General features: G+C 35.5%; 2 protein-coding genes across 3 annotated transcripts in view; both read right to left on the reverse strand.

Annotated features, from left to right (window-relative positions):
- LOC102589266 (uncharacterized) overlaps positions 1-6,489 on the reverse strand; it is a 9,020-nt gene extending 2,531 nt beyond the window's left edge. Inside the window, exons 1-2 of the mRNA XM_006358253.2 lie at positions 5,919-6,489; positions 2,416-2,600 (exon numbers count right to left, since the gene is read on the reverse strand). Coding sequence (XP_006358315.1) covers positions 2,416-2,600; positions 5,919-6,453 — 720 coding nt within the window. The 5' untranslated portion in view covers positions 6,454-6,489. The remainder of the gene's footprint in view (positions 1-2,415; positions 2,601-5,918) is intronic.
- A 2,743-nt stretch (positions 6,490-9,232) lies between these two features.
- LOC102589590 (putative clathrin assembly protein At5g35200) lies at positions 9,233-19,282 on the reverse strand. 2 transcript variants are annotated; one of them, XM_006358254.2, is made up of 16 exons: positions 19,028-19,282; positions 17,086-17,202; positions 16,930-16,999; positions 16,728-16,825; positions 13,201-13,342; positions 13,008-13,108; positions 12,506-12,589; positions 12,342-12,392; positions 12,188-12,253; positions 12,033-12,098; positions 11,841-11,921; positions 11,668-11,745; positions 11,266-11,424; positions 11,101-11,176; positions 10,879-10,997; positions 9,233-9,912 (listed from the first exon to the last, which is right to left on the reverse strand). In XM_006358254.2, the coding sequence occupies exons 2-16, from the start codon at positions 17,182-17,184 to the stop codon at positions 9,532-9,534; spliced, it is 1,671 nt and encodes a 556-aa protein (XP_006358316.1). In that variant the 5' UTR covers positions 17,185-17,202; positions 19,028-19,282; the 3' UTR covers positions 9,233-9,531. The 2 variants fall into 2 exon arrangements, with proteins under 2 accessions (XP_006358316.1, XP_006358317.1); XM_006358255.2 differs by lacking the exons at positions 16,930-16,999; positions 17,086-17,202; positions 19,028-19,282 and adding an exon at positions 15,059-15,181 and having other exon boundaries at positions 16,728-16,807.
- Between the last annotated feature and the right edge of the window lie 2,106 nt (positions 19,283-21,388).

The raw sequence follows: 21,388 nt of genomic DNA on the forward strand, positions 1-21,388 counted from the left end.
CCCCACATAAACCCTAAACCGTCAACACACCACCATCCAGCCACAGCAGGCACTCCCCACCGCCACCCCCATCTCCCTCACTGCCGCTGGTAACCACCTCATCCCCATCCAAGTATTTTTGTTTTCTTTCATTCTTTAGAGAAATGAGCACTTTAAATAATGACACACAACAGGAACGATTAACTAAATCCCAACATAAAGGAGTTGAATTAATATCAGCAATACGGTATATTTGGTACTTGAATTTGTAATGTTAATTGTAATTTGATTTAATTTTATTTACTTAAACTGTGTGATTCAATTGAAAGATGCATGTGCTTCACTTCTTACTTTTCGCTTCATGCCCCATGGAACTTCTCGCTTTGTGAGCTTCTCGCTTTTGCTGAACATTGCTTCTAATTAACTTCAAAACATTTTTTCCTTTTGGTACTCTCTCTTCTTATAGTTAAACAAATAATTGATATTTAACTGGGACTATTTTTAGAGAAATCAACGTGTATTTATGGCTTTTTTGAAAGAAGTTTTTTTTTCTTGTAAATACATTTTTTTTCTATTTAGAGAGAGGGGGCTTCAAGTTCTTAGGAAGAGCCGTACGAGACAGCTCACGTACAGTTAGAGCCGAGCCCAGGGGCTTAGGTCAACACTTAAAATAATAGCCAGTCATCAAATTGGAGGCGGGCAAGATGGTGATGAATTGCAATTGGTCTAAACCTTTGACTAGCGACTTATTGCGGTCTGCCCAGAATGCCCATACAGACTAAGACCTTATTCACACAGCAAAGGAAGGCCGGGTGGAAGGGGGCAGTCAGCTGGCTGCTTCCTTGCGCTTTGCTTCGCAGCCTTTTTTCTTGCTTTAACATTCCTACTTATATTAATTATTTGGAGAGTCAATGAAGATTTTAAATTTTTCTCATTAAGAGTATTTGCTTTTTTATTTGTGATGGACTTTGTGGCAGTTTCTGTACAGGAAACTTTTTTCCCTTATTCCCTTTAATCAATTTTTGGTCTGCTCCACAAAACTTAGTGTCACTATTAGGCTAAACTAAAATGAACCAGCTTAAAGTTTTAAGAGATAATTACTATATTAAACTTGTAAGGGATAACTACTTTCATGTAGAAGGAAAACAAAGAGACAAATCATCCCTTCAAGTGTAGAACAATTTATTAGAGGATAAGGATAATAGTAAATATGAAAACTAAAGCAATAAAACATCAAATCACTAGTTTGAAGTAACATAATCAAGGACATAGCAGCAGTGAAGTAAGTTGCAGCGCTTTCACATGGAGCTGGATTATGAACTCCCTCAGATTACTTCAGGTTTGGACTAGCTCGAGTTAGTCATCATCCCGGCTGGTGCTTCTGGCTTCAAGGATTGGGAATACGTAGGAGGATCATGAATGAGTCTAGAATGATCCAAACTAACTTTTCAGCAACCTAATCTATTCTGGCACTTAAGAGTAGTTTTTGGAGTACTAATGAAGCTAGTATGCAGATAAATCAAGAATAGTGTCCATGTTTTCTCAATTCTATATCGGCATCTGTATAGGGGCAGCACCTCTTTGGTGGCTTTCAATATTTTTCACTTAACTAAAACTCCTACGGAATCTGAAACTTCGGGCTAAATTTGAACCTGGAACTTTCTAAGTTGCACCCAGATAAATTTCAGCTTCATTCAACTCGTAGCCAGTCACAAAAAGACAAGTATATTCATTGGCCGACTGTGTAGGGAAATGAGAAATATAAGACTCAGATTTCTCAGTGCAATCAATTCCATGAAATTAGGTGATTTCTAAGGTTCTAGCAGAATGGTACAACAAGGAGATAAGCTCTCCCCAACTTCCCCCACTCCACCACCTCCTCCACGTACCCCCCCCCCCCCCAAACCCCCCCCCCCCCCCCCCACACACACACACAAAGGAAGTATAATAAATCTAAAAAACTCATCACTTCCGCAACGTCAGCTCAACAAAATACTAACCAAGCTTAGGTCAATCGATGGTATTAAATATTCCCTAGAGGCCATGTAAACTTCGATCCTCGTTACAGAAACTGTCTGGTTCAGAAGACACAGAAACTAAGAGTACAATTAATTCAACTTGCATCAATGAACTGGATAGTTTAATAGTTCAGTAAATGAGATGTGATGTAGTAGCAGTACTTTAGAGCTACAGCTGGAATGATGACTCAATCGAACTGTAATCCTTAAAAAATGTAAATGGAGTGATGAGCCAATCAAATTTGTAATCCTCAAAGTATGTAAAGTACGGGTCAAGAACACTCCACGGAGCATATAGTTTTTAATCTACAGGATTGCAGATTTTTCTCAATTTAACAGTCACCTGTCTGCTCACAATTATAAAAGAATTGCAGGCAAAACATCATTCAATATATTAACTTATCAGAGAGAAACTTGCCTCAGGAGTTGACAACAGCTCCAAGTCATTCCCATTCAACCTTGGAAGCAATAAAACGAAATAGATCATCCAAAATTGCCGATCAGATAATTCATGGCAAACCTTCTGCCTCAAGGACTCAAGTCCAGGCACAAACTGCACAATGGATGACACATGTTCTTTCTGACTATCAGACATGGAAAAATCTGCAAGAAAAATTGATAACCATCAAGCAGAGGCCACAAGAAACATGAAGAAAGTTGTGCAAACACGTGTAGTTAAAGTGTAACTAAAACATACAAAAACATAAATAAAACAAAAAATAACTAGACAAATCCCAGTGTCCCTCCCCCCCCCCCCCAAACCCCCTCAGACCTTCCCCTCCGTTCACACCCAAGGTGATCTCCTCTTCTGCACACAAGGGTGTAGCTTAGTGACCATCAAAGTGAGTTGTGAACCATGAGATCTCAGGTTCAAATCCAAGCAAAGACAAAAACACTAGGTGATTTCTTCCCATCTGTGTCCTAGTCTTTGATGGGCAAAGTTACCCGGTACTTGTTGCTTGTGGGAGGTGGCAAGTATACCGCGGAAATAGTTGAGGCGCACAAACTGGTCCAGACACCAGAAGAGGCGCACTCGGATACCATTAATGTCCAATAGCTTTTATAGTAATGGATGGATCTACTACTACCTCGTCCATTGAGTATAACAGAGCAAATGATGGTATAGCAATGAATATAGGGATGATACTACGAAATATGGTCCTTCTATTTTTATTTTTCTTTTTGGTTTCCGCTCTTCTACTTGCAGGCATAAAGAACTATCAAACACAGTCTAGCTTTTGTTTTCCCTTTCAGCCTGTTAAGTTTCTGTTTTACATTTAATTATCATATTATAGTTATCTGCACTAACAAAACCACTATCAAAACAGATTAAAGAAGAGATTCTTAAGGAACAGAGTCTAGTGCGCATGAAAAACCCACTTGGTTTGCTGATACATGTGAAACATTATGGATGAATAACCCATAAAGATTATCAACTCAGGAAGTTGTTGCATGCTACAATCTGCCAACACATTCTGTCAGGTAGACACGCAAAATCACTTACCTAATAAACTTCTTAGATCAGAACAAAATATCTTCAGCCCCAAAAATTGTTAAAAGAAAAAATTGGACAAAGAAAAGGAAGCAAAGATATCAAAAAAAATAAATTGAGAAATGTAACAGTTAGTCTATATTTATCCACAGGTATACTACCTCAAAAGTGTAGCTCCCCTCCAAAAGTGTTGTAATTACATAGGATCTTATACCTACCAAGTTACAGCCAGTCTATAGTTGTGTTGATTACTTCTGAGCTATCTAAGACTACTTGTTTACACCAAAAATAACACCGAGCTAAACAATTAAGCTTAAATCTTTGTATGTTGCTCTGCTTTCCTTCATGACATCTCTGGTTCCTCTCTAGCCATACTGTCCACCATATACATGATGGGACAATCTTCCATCTCTCCTCCTTTCTTCCTGCATTTCCATCCCTATTGCAGCACTTCAAAACCTCTTTGATCCTTCCTGGTTTCACCCATTTAATCTCTCTCATATTGGTGAGCATTTGCCACAGCTGGGTTGTCCACTTGCAGTGTAAGAAGAGATGGTTGACTGTCTCTCCTTGCTCTTCACACAAAAAGCACCTGGAACACAGGTGAAAACCTCTTTTGTTCAGGTTCTCATGTGTCAAAACTGCCTCCTTAGCTAACAACCAAGTAAAACAGTTTACTTTATAAGGTATCTTGGTTTTCCATATCATCTTCCAAGGCCATTCTACTTCCTCAATGCCAACTGTGTTGAGATCTTCATATGCTGAATTTACTGTGAAACAACCTTTGCTCAAATTCATATTCATGATTTGAATTATATACCATTGATGGGGTCTGGATGGAAGAGGGTTATCATCAAAAGTTCAGCATCTAATAATTTGGGTTGGTTATTAGCCCAAAAAAATGATAATATCCATTTTTCCTTTTCTTGTTTATCTCGGGGAGGGAGCGAGCAGATGGCAGTGCAACTATGGGCCTGGAATCCCACGGGATAGCTTAAATGATAATTTCCATTTTTCCTTTTCTTGTTTATCTAGGGGAGGGAGTGAGCAGGTGGGAGTCCCACACTCCCACTATGGGAATGGAATCCCACAGGAAAGCTTAATCATTTTTGTATGCCTTAGTTAATGTATAATTTCCCTTACTAAGTGTATGTGAGTATATGTAATGCCAAATTTGGTTGCATGCATGTTATTTGAAGTATATATGCAAATCATCTGTATGCCATCTTGTTTGGGACTGAGGTGTAGTAGTTGTTGTTGTATACAAACCATTCTATAAAATAAGGTGACAGCAACATCAGGAAGTGACTAAAAACCATACCACACTTTTCCTCTTAAATCATGAACAAAACCATAGGCTTGAAAAAAATGAATACCTTACTAGTTACTATAATACATTCTTGAAACACACACACCAAGCGTAAATGAACATAATATTGGAAGATAACAACTAATAGCAGTATTCAACTATCAAGGATCAAATCACCATCATTATCATATCAATATAAAGTTTATAGCACATACTGCAACTCTTGGTGACAATGAAACACTATAATATGCCAAATAAAGTACCCAAATGGCCAAACTATACATAACAGGAAACAATTTGCATCCTTTGCAGGCAAAGATTTTTATCAGCCATCTATCAATCTCTATGAGATTAAGAGAACACTTATTTAGTATTGGAATGAAATGGACCTGAATAGAGCAAAACTAATATAGAATATCATGTAACCAACACCAAACGATTTGTGGATTGAGGCATATGTTAATTGACGTCAGCCAATATCTAGCAAAACAAACACAAAACATTGTCCCAAAGACATGGATAGGTGGTTGATTGATGCATAGGAATAACAATTGTTAGAATCCTAACTCTTTGTGAGCTCATTTGTTCCAGTCATAGTGGGGATGTTTACCCAGCAGGCTTCTAGCTGGATTAGTTGTTGCAAGCTATCACCCAACCAATGTCATTAAAAAAACACAGTCAAAAATTGCTCCTTTCTTTTTTGATAACCAAAGGAAGGATGCGACAAGGATTCCATGGGGTCACACATCCTAGTACTACTCTCGCCCTACCATCAAAAATTGCTCCTTTAACAGGCTATAGTGGACTAGCACCCAAGAGTGTCACCCAGTGGCCAATAAAGTGAGTGCAAACCTTGGGGACAATGGTTTCAAATCTCAGCTTAGAAAATAAGTATGTTCAATCTGCCTAAGCCTTGGTAGCTACATTTACCCCGTGAGTTATGCTGGGAGGTGGTAGATATCTAGTTAAAGAGCCGAGGTGAATGCAAGCTAACCAAGACTCCATTTTTTTTCAAAAAAAGAACATTCAGCAAGTGATCACCACTCAAAGAAACTAATCACCAAGTAATAGTACTCATTTAGCAGAGTCGATGAACTAAAACAACATATTTAGGAATTACCACTGGGTAGAGAGAGTGGAAAATCAGTCCACAACTGAGGCCGTTGTGAGATTGTGCTAACAAAATCCACAACGTCATCCGTAATACCCACAACTTCCTCTTCATCATCATCATCATCATCATAATCGTCATCTCCATCTTCATCTTCAGCATTTTCACGATCAATTGACTCATCACCAAACTGTAAAAAATTGGAAGCCAACTTGGAAATCTCTGAAACAGCTTTGTTCGAAGAAAACAAAGATAAACCCGATTTAAAGCTATCTCCAATCTCCACTAAATCACTCTTGATTCCACTAAATTTTTCAGTTGACGATTCTTGCTCTGACTGAGTTGGCGATGTCGGCGCAAGAAAGGCGGCGACACCGCGGAGATGCTGTGAGAAAGTCTGGGAGATGGCTGAGAAATCTTCCTTTATGCCAGATGAATTGGGATCGGAACCCTTCGCCGCCGGTGATGAGGGTTTTTCGCCGCCGGCGCCGTCGTCATCGAATTTGAAAGGATTTGGAATAGGAAGAGAGAACCAAGATGACATTTTTATTTTCTCTTTCTTCAATCTGCAATTTTTCCTCCTTTAAAACTTTTAAATTTCTATTTAATTTTCTTTTTCATTTAAAAGAAAATAATTATTATAAATCATACAATAATATCTTATATTAACTAAACTAGGATTTTCATATAATGCATTTTGAATTTTATAATGAATGATTTTAAGTGGTAAGAATTAGATTTTAAATTTAATATTTATATATGTTTAATAAATTTATTAATATAATATATTGTTTGAGCAAAACCAAGCGACTAGCTCACCATGGTGTTTGATCAATGATTATACAATTACTTAGTTTGTCCATAAAAATAAAAACAAAATGAGTGTGAAAATATGAAGAATTGAAATTGATAGATATTCTTATTATTATTATGATCAGACTTCTTCATAATAACTATTTTTCATAACAATATTGCCATAATTAAGGTCAAAGTTTTATAATAAACAAAAAGTTGATTTTTTGCTATTATATATTTTTATCGTAGTATTTTATCATAGCAGTAAAAACATATTTCAACTAGTGATATTATCATCGAAATGTTTGAGTGTATTGGAAATACGATTGAGTATCGATTGGTTCAGTTCAATTTTAAAGTTTATCTGTTTGATTTATTGGTTATCACCTATCGATTTGTACTTTGTAGACATACTAAAATCATTATAGAACCATTAAGATATTGACTTATTGCTTATCGAGTATCTATTTGTGAACATTTTAAATCATTATAGAATCATTAAAATATTGACTTATCGATTATTTATCATTATCTGTTTGGTTATTGATTTAACCGTTAAGATTAGACACAAAAAATCATTAAAAATCATTTAGTTTTAAAATTACCCTTTTGGGTGGCCCATTGGTTTGGACTTGGGACTTCCATGTTGGAGGTCTCAAGTTAGAAAACCCTTGCCAGCGAAAGCAAGGGGTTTGTCTTCTGGGTCGAGCTCGTCGCACCGGGCTTGCCTACGGGTTACCTCTCTTATGTGGTTTGCGAGCTATTGCATAGGAGCGAGAGTTTGACCCTGTGCGCACCCAAAAGGTAGTGGCTGCGGTTTCCCTTGTCATAAAAAAAATAATTGAAAATCACTTAAAATGAGGTGACAAACCAAATGAATCATGCACATGAATTGATAGATTGCATCTTGCTCAAAAACAAACACGGTCACTTTGTAGAATAACAGAAAAAGTTTGAGATAGACAGAATAAAAGTATATATAAAATTAAACTCTAAGTCAAAGACTTTACATCCAAATGGTACAAATATAATTATTTAATTTACTATCAAATTATTGATTAACCCGTTAAAAACTCCTCAAACCGTTAAGAACTAATAATTCGATAATTTAAAAAATCAAAATTATTATCAAAGCCACTGAATTAATAACCCATTACCAATAAATTAATAACTTTTTTTCGATTCAATTTATCGATTTTGATTCGATTTTGCACCGCCTTATTTGAGAAGGTTATTATCAAAGGAAGGTGAGTAGGACCTATTCCAATTTAGTCTCTTTGAATTGACTCTCTTTGTTGTCTTTCTTTTTTGTTTTTTTCTCTTTTTATTTTTTATTTTTTTTTGTGGGGAGAAGTGTGTAATAAAGTTTTTATTTATTTGTTTGCTTTAAAAGAGTATTGTTTTATATTTTTCCTCTTGTTGAGCTCGTCTCTCTCAATCACCCAAACATGACACTGTAGTGACAGTAGTATTTGGAATAGCTTGATCGAGTATATCTCCATTTTCCGGCTATTTTATTGATATTTACCAATGTATTTTTTACTAATATAGATAAACACCGGTCTTTAAAGTAACTTGATTGAGTATATCTCCATTCCTCGACTACTTTATCGATATTTACTAATTTTATTAATACGATAAATAGCTAAAATATTCCCTACAAAAAAAAAGACAATTTTGACTTTTAGTTATTATTTGGTAACGATTACTACTCAAATTTTGAATTAAAAGGGTTTGATCATTCCCTTTCGATACGTGAAAGGGTATCATTTATAGGAATCCGAAGTCAAAAGGGCCATTTTTACTAACAAAAATGCACAAAGGAGTACTCTATTTGGAAGATATGACCAAAACATATAAATCATTGGCTCATCAACGACTTACCCAAAAGATAACAGCTAGGTCAAACTGTCGTTTGGCCATATAATTTATTATTATTATAACTTTTTATTGTAAGTAGTGTGTCCCACATTTGTCCATTTTGGTCATCTCAAAAGAAGTGGCGCATTGTACATTTTTGTTAGAAAAAATGACCCTTTTGGCTTCGAATTCTCGTTTATAGTCCTTCAACAAGGAAAATAAGGAGACAGGGTGTGAGAATTTTTTTCGAGGATTTCCTTAAAGAGGAACCTCATGTAAATACAACAAAATAAGGGAATGATCTAATTCATGAAGAGTCCCTAACTATATCGAAAGGTCATCTCAAAAGAAGTGGCGCTTTGTGCATTTTTGTTTAAAAAAATAACCCTTTTAGCTTTGAATTCTCGTTTATAGACCTTCCAACAAGAAAAATAAGGAGACAGGGTGTGAGAAAGCTTTTTGAGGATTTCCTTAAAGAGGAACCTCGCGTAAATACCACGAAATAAGGTAATGATCCAATTCATGAAGATTCCGTAACTATATCAAAGGATCAACTCAAAATGCTTCCCATTCTAATATTGGTTTACAAATGTTACAACTGCATTGCCTTGCAAAATGCATAATAACAAAAGGAAGATTACTAAAAAAATCCTAATAAAAATGGAGGGTATACAAAAAGACCAGATTTCATATCCAAACGATGTACAAATCATTAAACAAATTTGTTTCACAATACATCTGGTGTTCCAACAATCACAAATCTTACAAAAAAGAAAACTGATAGAATTTGAGTCAAGAATTATTGAGCACCCCCACGATGTTTGCAAATAATGAATGAACCAAGAAAAGCTACCTAGATATTTAACAAAATAATTCTTTTCCTACCCCGTGAATCGATACATATCTAATCTTCCGAGTATCAAAATCAATAGCTGAATATAGCAACATGTTCTCTCTGGATTTTTGTTCAAATGAGGCCAGTATAAGGATTATAAGCGGTTTGTACAGGCATACCGGGGCCGTATGGATTGGCAGCTGCTCCATAAGGGTTGGCAAAGGGATTTGCAGTCGGTTGTTGTTGGGGAGTCATCATCATCATGTGGTGTTGTTGTTGCTGCTGCTGTTGTTGTAACATGAAAGCCTGTTGCTGGTTGGCCATGGCTGCCATCTGCACATTTGTCGGGGCAGCCACCATGTTGGAGACATAGAACGGGTCATATCCTACATTCTGCATCATGGGAGCCACCGCTGGTGCAGGTTCCCATGGATTATAGCTCACATTTTGGTTGGTTTGTCTCATTGCATCATCATACAAACTATCTAGCGTAAGTTTGTCGAGTCCTCCACCCTAGATTTTTACAAAAGTAGGAAGCGTCAGTATAAGTATGGCTCTTTATACATGTGAAGAAGAATGTGCATCGGTGCATCTAACTCTTCTGCATGTAGATCCAAGATATAAACTTGAAAGGTTCAACCTGTAAATTCTTAGCATTGTACTTGTGAAATATCGTGTTGAGACCTTGATATTTATCAAATTGTTACATGTATATCTGGAATTCACAGTTTTGTGGCGCTATGGCTGTGCAACATCAGCCTTTCACCAAGTCTGGGATCCTATTCTTCGTTCTTCTCGTTTTCAAGTATATTTCTTGTCAAAACTAAGTTGTTCAAACAGGTGCGGGTGTCTGATACGGGTGTGGATCTAGAGATCGGATCCTTCGTGATCTAAATTTTAAGATTCGAGGGTACGGATCCAAGCACGGATACGGTGCGGGAATTCAGCTTTAAAAAATCCAAATATCTAAAAATAGAGTTATGCGTCTAAATTATGAGACATAAGGAAAACTCACAAGGTATTCCGAGATCAAGAGGAAATCCCAAGGAGAAAAAAGAAAAAGAAATGACATAGAAATTACTACATACAAGTTATTCCACTTTCTTAAATTTCACCTTAGCTTTGTTTTGATTATAGAAATCATAAGTATTTGTCCCGGATTTCTCCGTCGATTTTGGTCAAAGTACCCAAAGTCAATTGATCAAATCCGGTACGGATCCCGCACCCACGTCGTCTTGACATGGGTGCGGCACCAAAATTGAAGAGTCTGAGCAACTTAGGTCAAAAATACTGGGTTCAGTTGAACCTATTGTACCTATTGTACGAAGGTTGCATCCACCTCTACTTGCAGGAATTACATTAGCCCCCAAATTAGAGATGGTGAGATTATAATCTTGTCTCTTACAACACGATTCATTCAATTTTCTAATCAATGGGCACCGATTAAAAGCAGCAAAACGAGAAAGATGTGTAATTTACCAGTTTACTAGCAGTAGTGGCACTCTCATTCGAGCTGGGAGCTTCCACAAGAGCCAGTTCCCAGCCTGAAGTTCCATTAGTAAGATTTGAACCAGTTGAAGTTGGTGGGTAGGTAGAGCCTGTGATAGCACCAAGAGTCAGAATATCCATCTTGGGGATGGGGGCTTGGGTGAGTTGCGAACATTTCTAGGTATCTGGTGCTATTGAGTTTGAAACACTTACCAACTGGTATGATAGCTAAAGCCAAGGAATTCTTCTCATCTAGTTCTGCAGCAGCCGGAGAAGGATCGTCCATAGACTACAGACAACAAATATAAGGCTTCAAATATCCAATCATAGAGTTAAATACAATAAGGCTACAGATGAGATGTGTCTTGAAACTATTACCAAAAGATCAGCAGGTTCTGCTGGAGGAGCTTCCGTTTTAACAGGTTCCGGTTTTGGTTCAGGTTCCTTTTCAGGTTCAGGTGGAGGGGGAGAATGAGAGCCAGCATCTTTGACATCTGGGTCCTTTTTGTACTCAATAGCTAAAATAACTTTGGGTTCCTGGATGTCGAAACAAGTTGCATTAAAATTTCAAATCTAATTGGAGTAAAACACACTTGTTCATATCAAATTCAAATCTAATGGCTACCATTATCAAAAAAGTATTTTTGCATGCTTGGAGAGCTTCTCATATGAAGGGGCTTGTTAAATATTATTAAATAAATAAAAGTATGTCATCTATTCATTTAATAGCTCCATCCAGAGATAATTGATGTTTTATCAAGGTGTGTGGAGATTTCTTACCGAATCTTTCCGCACTGTAGAAGCTCGTGGTGCATCTCTCACATACTCCTCCATAGCTTGTAAAAATGATGCAGGGGGCTTGATTATAAATAGAACATAAAAAGGATTAGAGAGACATTTACAATGGCAATTAGAAAAGATTGCATATATTTCCCAGAAAAGTTATCTCATACCTGCTCAATTTTAATAAATTTCTGGCCACGTCCCGCGTCAATATTTTTACATATTTCATAAAACTCTGAAAGTGCTTCCGCCTAAAAATAAATGGAGATGCATCAGGGAATGTATCTAAATTCCTAAAGGAACAGTCTCTCGACTGTTATGATGTATTAGCTGGCGTTGCAAATAATGTGTCAGGATGATACCTGCTGACCAGCCCTGCGGTATATATCCAGAGACCTAAGAGCATCATTCCGTTGCATCTCAAAGAACTGTTGAGAAAATAACTCGGTTAACCTTAATTAATTATTACTGAGGAGAAATAAGACTATCTATAATATAGCCAAAAGAAAAGCCTAACCTTGTCAACTAAATTAACTGTACCATCACTGATAGCATTGTAGATTTTAATGCTTTCTGTAGCAACCTATCAAAATAATAATAAGCTATCAGACAGTGAGAACATAAAACACGCAAATCGTTTCTAATAAATCTTTGAAGAACAGATTACTTACCATTGAAAGTGCTAACTGAATCACAAAATTGTGAGCAGATGCCCCTTGTGGCTGCATGAAAGTTTCATGATCATAAATTTGAGCACAAAAGCATATGCCATCTGAATAAAGGACATATTGTCAATGTAGCAACTATATTGAACTGATTATGAAGATAAACGTACCTGACAGCCATTAATACGATACAGAAGTTGTTGTAAGGCTGGTAACTGTTCAAGCAATTCCGGGGTGTCCAAATCTTTAGTTCTCTGCATTAAAAAACACAAGGGAATTCCAACATTTAATGTTACACCTAAAGATAAGAAGATTGATAAGGAAAGTAAACGGGTCCTTGCAATATAATAACAATTGTTGCACAAAAACAAAATAATATCCACACACAAAGGTGTCGCCAAGAGGATGGCCTAGTATGGGAGTAACAAACTGAAGATCCCAAGTTTGAATCCCTACTGAAACACTTGGTGCAGCTGTTCCAACCTTGGAAGGAGAATAACCTTAGCAACCTGACTTGTGGGCTAGACAAGGGTATCCGGTCGATTCGTAGAGGGGCACATAAGTTGGCCTGAACAACCGATATATTACACATGCACAAACACACACACAGATATGTAACAGAACTCCTTTAAACTAACTATTGGAAGAGATTAAAAAGAGTGTTTCTCTCACCGGCCGATCGGTCTCCACATCATATTTCAGAACTCGAAAACATTCCAGCCTCTCCTCAAGGAACAAGGCATATGAACGCACCCAAGCAGAGTAATCCCATGCTGCAGAGTTCATCAGAGCAATTATCAATATTGAAGGAGATCACTATGGTCAACTTCCTGTAAGCAAGAAAAAAGGTTGATAATATGCATACCATTTGGACTAGAGTCATCTTTGAAATGAGCCATGTTAAGCATGCGATTTCTGCTGCGGCCATAGTTAATAAGTTCCTCATGGAATGTGGGGTCCACCTCTCTTAAAGCACGGTGAATGACGATCAATGTTTTTAGAGCAACCTGTGAACCGACGACAGTGAAAAATGAATCAATTAACGGGGGTGAATTTGGAATGTAATTTTATGGTGCACGTGAACCTATAGTCTTTCCACAAAACTAGGTACTTTATGTATATATTTTCTAAAATTGATCTAATATTATCTGTTGGCACCTATGCTACAAAAAGGCTTAATGGTGCACTTAGTTGGAAGCTAAGTTATTCACCTAAAGGACTAACGATTAATTCCCACTTTAAGCATTTTTTCCTCCTTTCTTTAAAAGTACACCATGTTCTAGAAATCCTAGATTTGCCTCGGTCAGTAAAGGTGCTTTATGCGTCACCTGTGGAGAGGATATAAGTGATGATTATCAGGAAATTAAGGTTACTTGAAGCGCAATCAGTTTCTATGTTTGACGCGTTAATGTGAAACCAAGATAATGAAAACAAAGCAAAATGAGTCTTAAAACATTCAAACTAACACTTGATTATCAACATTATTCCTCAGCTCCAGGAGTTAGATCTTCACAAAAGCAAGACGATATTAGTCTCCACGACTGAAACTATATTGCAGAAAAGAATGGGCTTATAATCTGATTTGTTTTTGTTAAATTAGGTCTTAGGCCTAACTCACACCCCAAAAGCGAGCTCAAAGGGAGGAGGATTGCCCAAACCTTATAAGGAGTCTACCCATCTCATTAACCACCAATGTGGGACTTTTGTCATTTTTTAACAGTTTTCACCAATGAAATTAAGGTCAGTGGCTATGATGTGTCAGTAGACCAAAATAGCTAAGTACACAGCACAAAAACTGTTGTCTATTTGTCTCATATTATGCTCAACATAAGCTCCTAAATATATTGGATCTCAACATGAACAAGAGGGAGACAATAGAGATCTTCATGGGGTCTCCATAGGACCTTAGTCACATCAATGTTCTTTGAATAGTGATGCTGTGCTGTAATTGTAAGTCGTCGTATACTTTAGAAACTTCACCCTGGACCTTAGTCATGTCAATGTCTCTCAAAGTAGCTCCTTCAGATGTAAAACAACTCTAAAGGGTTAAAGTTCACCAACTTGAGTTTCTTTTCCTTTTCTTTTTTTAATTTATACCACCTTGATGCCCCAACTTGGGTTACACCAATTTGAGTTCATTTGAAACTTAGACCAACAGTCTACCATGATGGTGCCTTAGACCAACCAAGATTCTACAATAATAGCTCTCAGCTATATGGCAGTTAAAACGTGATCAACTTCTATAAAAGCCAGTTACCAGCTGAAGCTCTGGTAATCAAATGATAGACAAGAAAAAAGTACTAAATCAAAAAGTGAGAACCTATGTTGCACAGAATCTTCAAAATCCTTGCCACACCCATGTCGACACGAAATGGGTGTGTGTGGGATCCACCGGATTTGGTCAATTTGTCTTGGGTGCTTTGACTACATCTATGACCGGAAGTATAGATTGATTGGGTATTTGATTTGATTTTGTAGGCCTAGGTTTACATATATGGTTAAACGAAGTATGAGACTGCTATGCTATTTCACAAGGTATCCTATGAATAAAATATCAGGTATTGATAAAAAAGAAGAAAATTATTAGCTTTAGTTCAATACCACCTTTAATTAATCAAAATAAATACTTTATATGTCACAATATACATTTATTGACTGTATCAGTACCAGTATCTGCACTCGGATCTATACCACCGAAAAAGTTAAGTGATGAAGAGTCCAACCTCTAGATTCGCACCCATATCTACCTGCACCCGAGTCCGAGCAACATAGGTGAGAACCATCTCATGATCCACAAAGTCGCATTACTGCTGGCGTTGCTCGATTGTGACATGGATACAGTAATGCTGCAAGATCAATGCTAGGATCTTAGACTGATAGACCCCTTAGGGTCCCTTCTGAACAAAGGAGAGAAATTTTTTACGTTTTCCTTTAAGAACAATGGACTGACAGCCCAACCATAGATGAAGTATACCTTTAGCTTTGTGGTCTAGCCCAATGGGATAGTGCATACTAATCCTAGCTCACCCAACCATTAAAATAGAAAGCAATTATTCTTAAAAGGAAGTTGTTGCTCTGAACGTGGTAATTATGTGGATCTTTTTCACTTCAGTCCAACAATGGAAACCTGAAAGCTAATGAAACTGGGGACTGATACCCCATTCAATGTATTCAATTTTTGGCTTGCATAATTTGGCACAATTAATGTAATAACATGGCATTTCTGGAACTGTAACTCAGTTAGCCAAAATAGCAAGCTTACAGGCTTGGCAAACTACACAAAAATTACCTCCCATTTTATGACCCCTCACAAAATAAGACAGAGAAGAAACATCAATTGAATATCTATCTTGAAGTGTTCACAAATAAAGCCGTCTGAGAATTTTAACTCAGAAATTAGAGAAACCATCCTATCCGTGAAGAACGTGAACGTAGTTGGTCTTTATTAAAAATAATGCAAGTTAGTTAAAATTATAAAGAGCAAAAGGCAATAGATGAGTAGTGAAAAATAAACAAAATCGAAACTCTTACCCAAAGGAAGGATTTTTTTTTTTTTACCCCTCCCTAGGAACTCCACTTTCTTGCTCTTGACTCGAACATATAACCTTAAGGTTGGAGGTGGAGGGTGCTTACCAGCTGAGCAACGCCCTCTTGTCATTAAAAGAAGGATAATACGAGGGATTTAATATTCTTTTACATTAACGGAAGGATTGCTCGAGGGATTCAATTAACTTTCCAGGAAGAACATAGTGAGTTTGGTTTTTCCAAAACCAAAAAAGAAATGTTTTTTTTTCGTGACACTGGGATGAGAGTTCCATAGCACCCCCTAATTTTTCATGTTCACCATTAGAATCTTAATGGTAATTTGTGCTTGTGGAAAAGAAGAAATGATAAACTAAGAGATCTTTGCCAAATCAGCATTTCGAGAACTAATATTGATTGATAGGTATGGGACAAACTTCTCAAGAATTTACCTTTCATGAAAAGGTGCTACTGAATCAAATTCATTACGCTTCTCAGGTATAGAAACTATAAGCAGCATGAGGCAATATATCAGCTAGGTAAAGTTAACAAAACGAATACTCTCTCTTCCCTTAATGGAGGAATTGTTTGAGAGATTAAACTTGTTTTCCCTAAAAAACCTAATTATATTTAATTTTCAGGACTTGTGGGGTGAATAGTAGTTCACAGGGCCCCCTTGTTTCTACATCGACCTTTAGAATCTTTATGGTAAACATTTTTTGATTGTAAATAAGAAACAACAATAAAACTAATAGGACTTTCCCAAATCAGTGTTTCGAGTACTACTAGGATTGATTGGTAAAGAAAATGCTTCTCTTAAATTTATCTTTCATGAAAAAGATGCTACAGAATTGAATTTATTGTTCATACCGCCCAATTATGTGTCTTTGACAACCTTCTCGCAAGAGCATGAATGCAGTATGCAACATCAGCTCGAGGTCTGGTAGCCGAGATGGCAGAAAAAATGGCTGAAAATGAGAATCGAACAACTCTATCAAGTCCCATTCTGAATGCAATTTATTGCTATAATACGGCAAGTTACATCTCCGTAACACAACGGTCTGATGCTTACCTCTTATGTACTTCTCCTTTGCTGGATGTTCAACATGATTTGTTGCCTTAACTATAGCAATATCCAATTCCTGAAGAACGTTAAGAAAACAGGTATCAGGAGAGAACTCAAAATGGACGTAGAATGAGAACATGTAACAAAACTGAATATCATTACCTTATAGCTACTATTAATTTTAGCTAAACTGACAGTGGTAGTATCCTTGAGTGATCCAAGGGTTTTTCTTAAGCTGTTCTGTGTACCTCCTCCCGACATTTCTCTCTTCACGGCTTCCTGCAGGAAGTGGTGGCTATAATAATCAGCCTACATCAATGAACTCAAACGTACCATAGTGAAACATTTCTCCAATCATCTACTCCCTCTGTTTCAAATTGTTTGTCTTTTTTAATCTGTTTCAAAAAGAATGCCACTTATCCTTTTTGGCAACTCTTTATTTTCATCTTTCCACATGGCATGTTTAAGACAACAAGATTAAAAGACATTTTGGTACATTCAACATATCTTTAATTTAAGAACACGCAATTCAAAAGTCTTCCTTTTCTTTCTTTAAACTCTATGTCAAATCAAAACCAGACAATCAAATTGAGACGGAGTATGATATAACTCCACAAGAAGTGACAGCATGCTATCCTCTAACGTATCAGATAAGAACCAATTTGAATCCAACACGCTATATCCAAGTCAAATCATCTATATGGTATTCCTTTCACCAGAAGATTCAAACACCATATATCCAAGTTAGTCTAATTTTGGTGAATCTAAATTAAAAAATCCAAGAATTGAAAGAAAATTTTGCTCATCATATCTAAAACATAAGAGACCTAGTGAAGTCACAAAGTCACTTGAATTGATCTCTAAAACTTTCTGTAGGTGAAATTCTATCCCAAGAAACAAACGCATAGTTATGCACCTAGGGATCATCTAATAAGCTCAAGAAGAACAGAACATCGGAAACAACAAAAACATTTTAGTCACCACCATCAAAATTTAGAACCAACAAAAGAACTTATTCCAAGAACCCACAAAGAATCAGGCTGCACATTGACTCAAACACTTCATAATCAAAGATCCAACAAACCCAAAATTCAATCTTTACAAATTTATACCTCTAATGTTCAGCTCAACCAATAATCCCACTACCAAAAAAAAGGCCAAAAGGGTATCTTCTTACAAACAAATAAAAATCAAAAGGCTAGTCTGAAACACTTCATAATTAAAGATCCAAGAAACCCAAAATTCAATCTTTACACATTCATACCTCAAATGTTCAACTCAACCAAAAAAAAAAACCACAACCAGAAAGGCCAAAAGGGTATCTTCATACAAACAAATAAAATTCAAAAGGCTAGTCTGAAACACAACTTCATAATCAAAGATCCAACACACTAAAAATTCAATCTTTACACATTGATACCTCAAATGCTCAGCTCAACCAGAAAGGCCAAAAGGGTATCTTCATACAAACAAATAAAATTCAAAAGGCTAGTCTGAAACACAACTTCGTAATCAAAGATCCAACACACTAAAAATTCAATCTTTACACATTGATACCTCAAATGCTCAGCTCAACCAGAAAGGCCAAAAGGGTACCTTCATACAAACAAATAAAATTCAAAAGGCTAGTCTGAAACACAACTTCGTAATCAAAGATCCAACACACTAAAAATTCAACCTTTACACATTAATACCTCAAATGTTCAACTCAACCAAAAAGGCTAAAAGGGTATCTTCTTACAAACAAAAAAAACTCAAAAGGCTAGTCTGAAACACAACTTCATAATCAAAGATCCAACACACTAAAAATTCAACCTTTACACATTAATACCTCAAATGTTCAACTCAACCAAAAAGGCTAAAAGGGTATCTTCTTACAAACAAAAAAACTCAAAAGGCTAGTCTGAAACACAACTTCATAATCAAAGATCCAACACACTAAAAATTCAATCTTTACACATTGATACCTCAAATGCTCAGCTCAACCAAAAAGACCAAAAAGGTATCTTCTTACAAACAAATAACAATCAAAAGACTAGTCTGAAACACAACTTCATAATCAAAGATCCAAGAAACCCAAAATTCAATCTTTACACATTGATACCTCAAATGTTCAGCTCAACCAACAATCCCACAACCAAGAAAGCCAAAAGGGTATCTTCCTATGAACAAAAAAGAATCAAAACAACAGGTTTTAAAAGTTGAAACTCAAGTGAAGCTGAAGAATTTCAGAGAGAAATTTGAGGAGAAAGGCAAAAAGGGCTAGAAGGTATGGACTCAGAGGGTGTGGGGAGTCTTTTTTGGTGGCCTGCAGAGAAGAAAAGTCTCCAACAATGAATTTGTTTTGGTTGGCGGTCGGCGTCAATTACCATTTATTTTTATTATTATAATTATATATATATGCATTTTAGGAGTATTAAATTTTGTATATCCACATCTATACACTGCCTTCTTTCTCTTTTTTTGTTTGGTTTATATATATGTAGTACTAATTACTGTATTCTCTATATATTCTTTACTCTCTTTTTCTATTTTTTTTATTCAGTACATTGAAGTCTGATTAATTAAAATTAAAATCTTCAATTAAGACATAGTCATATTCGTTGTACCATATTCTTTGATGTTATATTCTTTATCAGAATGAGCATTTAATAATCATAGTTTTGAATAAAATTGATAATTTAAATATTAGTTTCTTCATATAGGGTTGGGTAAAAAAAATTAGATAATATTAATGTATAGTGTTCCGAATTTAAAAATGAAAAGAAAAGGTCAAGATGATTCACTTAATCAAGTTAAAATACTGAATGTCATCGATAATTTGATTGGAAAAAAAAATTGTGTTCACCTTTTTCCTCGTCATTTTTTCTCTTCGCAATTTTAAAAATCAGGATTTTACTCAAATATTTTATGTTCGAAATTTATTTATCCCATTAATTTTAAGATTTTCTAAATATTTTTTTTTGTGTGATTTGAATTTGACACTACACAACCATCTCATTGTATGTTTTAGTGATGAAAAATTTTCTAAGGTGCTTAGAGCAAAAACTTATTTTAATTAAATCTACAAATATAAAGTCCGTGTTATTATCTTTATATATACTTAATTTTACTTAATTAAATCTACATACGTTAGTTATTTAATTTCTTATTTTGTTCTTATAACAGTTCTACATCTTGTTTGTAAAAATATAGAGAATTACGCAATTTAATTAATATTTAAATTAAACACTTTATTATTTTTAATCGAGAAGGCAAAGAGAGAATAATTTTAACTCACTTCAATTTATATGTTTCTCATTAAATTATATCAATAAAATTTCGTGTAAACAGTAAATACAACTAAAAGATAAATTTTTAATTAGTGTTTTTTGGATAACTCCAATTTGTAATTTTGTATGTAATTTCAATTTATATTTATGGTCAAACATAACTTAAATTTCAAATACAAATTTTCATTTTGAAAATATTTATAGAACAACGTGAACTTATTCTAAATTACTTATAACGATAATATGTTATATTTTTTCATGCATTATTTTCCTGATGAAATTTTTAGTTGGGTTTACTTTTAGTATAAGCGTGAACAATATTTACAATGCGGATTTTATTGTCGGCTCCTCCCTTTCTAGTTTGCATATATTTCATTCTTAATTGTCTTTTTTGACTTATGCATGCTAGCGTTTGAATAAATTTTAAATACGTCATTCTTATATAAAGAAAGTTATTGTGAATGACTAGTATGTAAGATGGTGAAACTCTGATATAATCTTACACATGCAAGGACAGTCCTTTAAATAAATTATTGCCTTTAATGAGATTTTATTTAGCTTATCAAACTTCCTCTTCTTCACCAAAAAATTAATCCGATAAGTAAGATCTTTGATTAATGTACTTGAATAAGGTTAATCAATAGCAATTGCTTGGAACGTTCTCTCTACCTTAATCAAATTGTCGATTCCTAGTTTGGTATCTTACTAATGAGGATACTATTTTTTTAAAGTACTCATAATTTTCATGACCAAACACCTATTAAATATTTGTCACCCTAAAAAATAAATTTTAAAAATCCTTTAAGCCCAAAAAAAATTCTTAAAAAATTTACAATAGCAGTAAAATTCTTCCATTTATTTAACTAGTCGAAAAGTTGTCAGAATACGGAAGCGTACGATAAATAAATGTAAATATTTTTTTATTGTATAGTATTAATTATATTGTAATGATTAAATATGGACCGTTAGATTTGATGATGATAGTTAGAGTGGGACCCAAAAAAGTTTAAGATGTAAAGTAGCTGTCCACAGCTGAGCACATAGACAAATCTTACAACTACATGTGCACTTTAGTGAAACTGACCACATTGTACTAACATGTACCTGCTAATCATCAATCTTGTTTTTTTTTAAAAAGTTGGGGTGGGGTGGGGGTGGGGGGGTTGGGGTGGGGGGGGGGGGGGGGTAGAAAC

The sequence above is a fragment of the Solanum tuberosum genome, unplaced genomic scaffold (assembly GCF_000226075.1).
Source record: "Solanum tuberosum cultivar DM 1-3 516 R44 unplaced genomic scaffold, SolTub_3.0 scf00272, whole genome shotgun sequence".
NCBI classification, from domain to species: domain Eukaryota; kingdom Viridiplantae; phylum Streptophyta; class Magnoliopsida; order Solanales; family Solanaceae; genus Solanum; species Solanum tuberosum.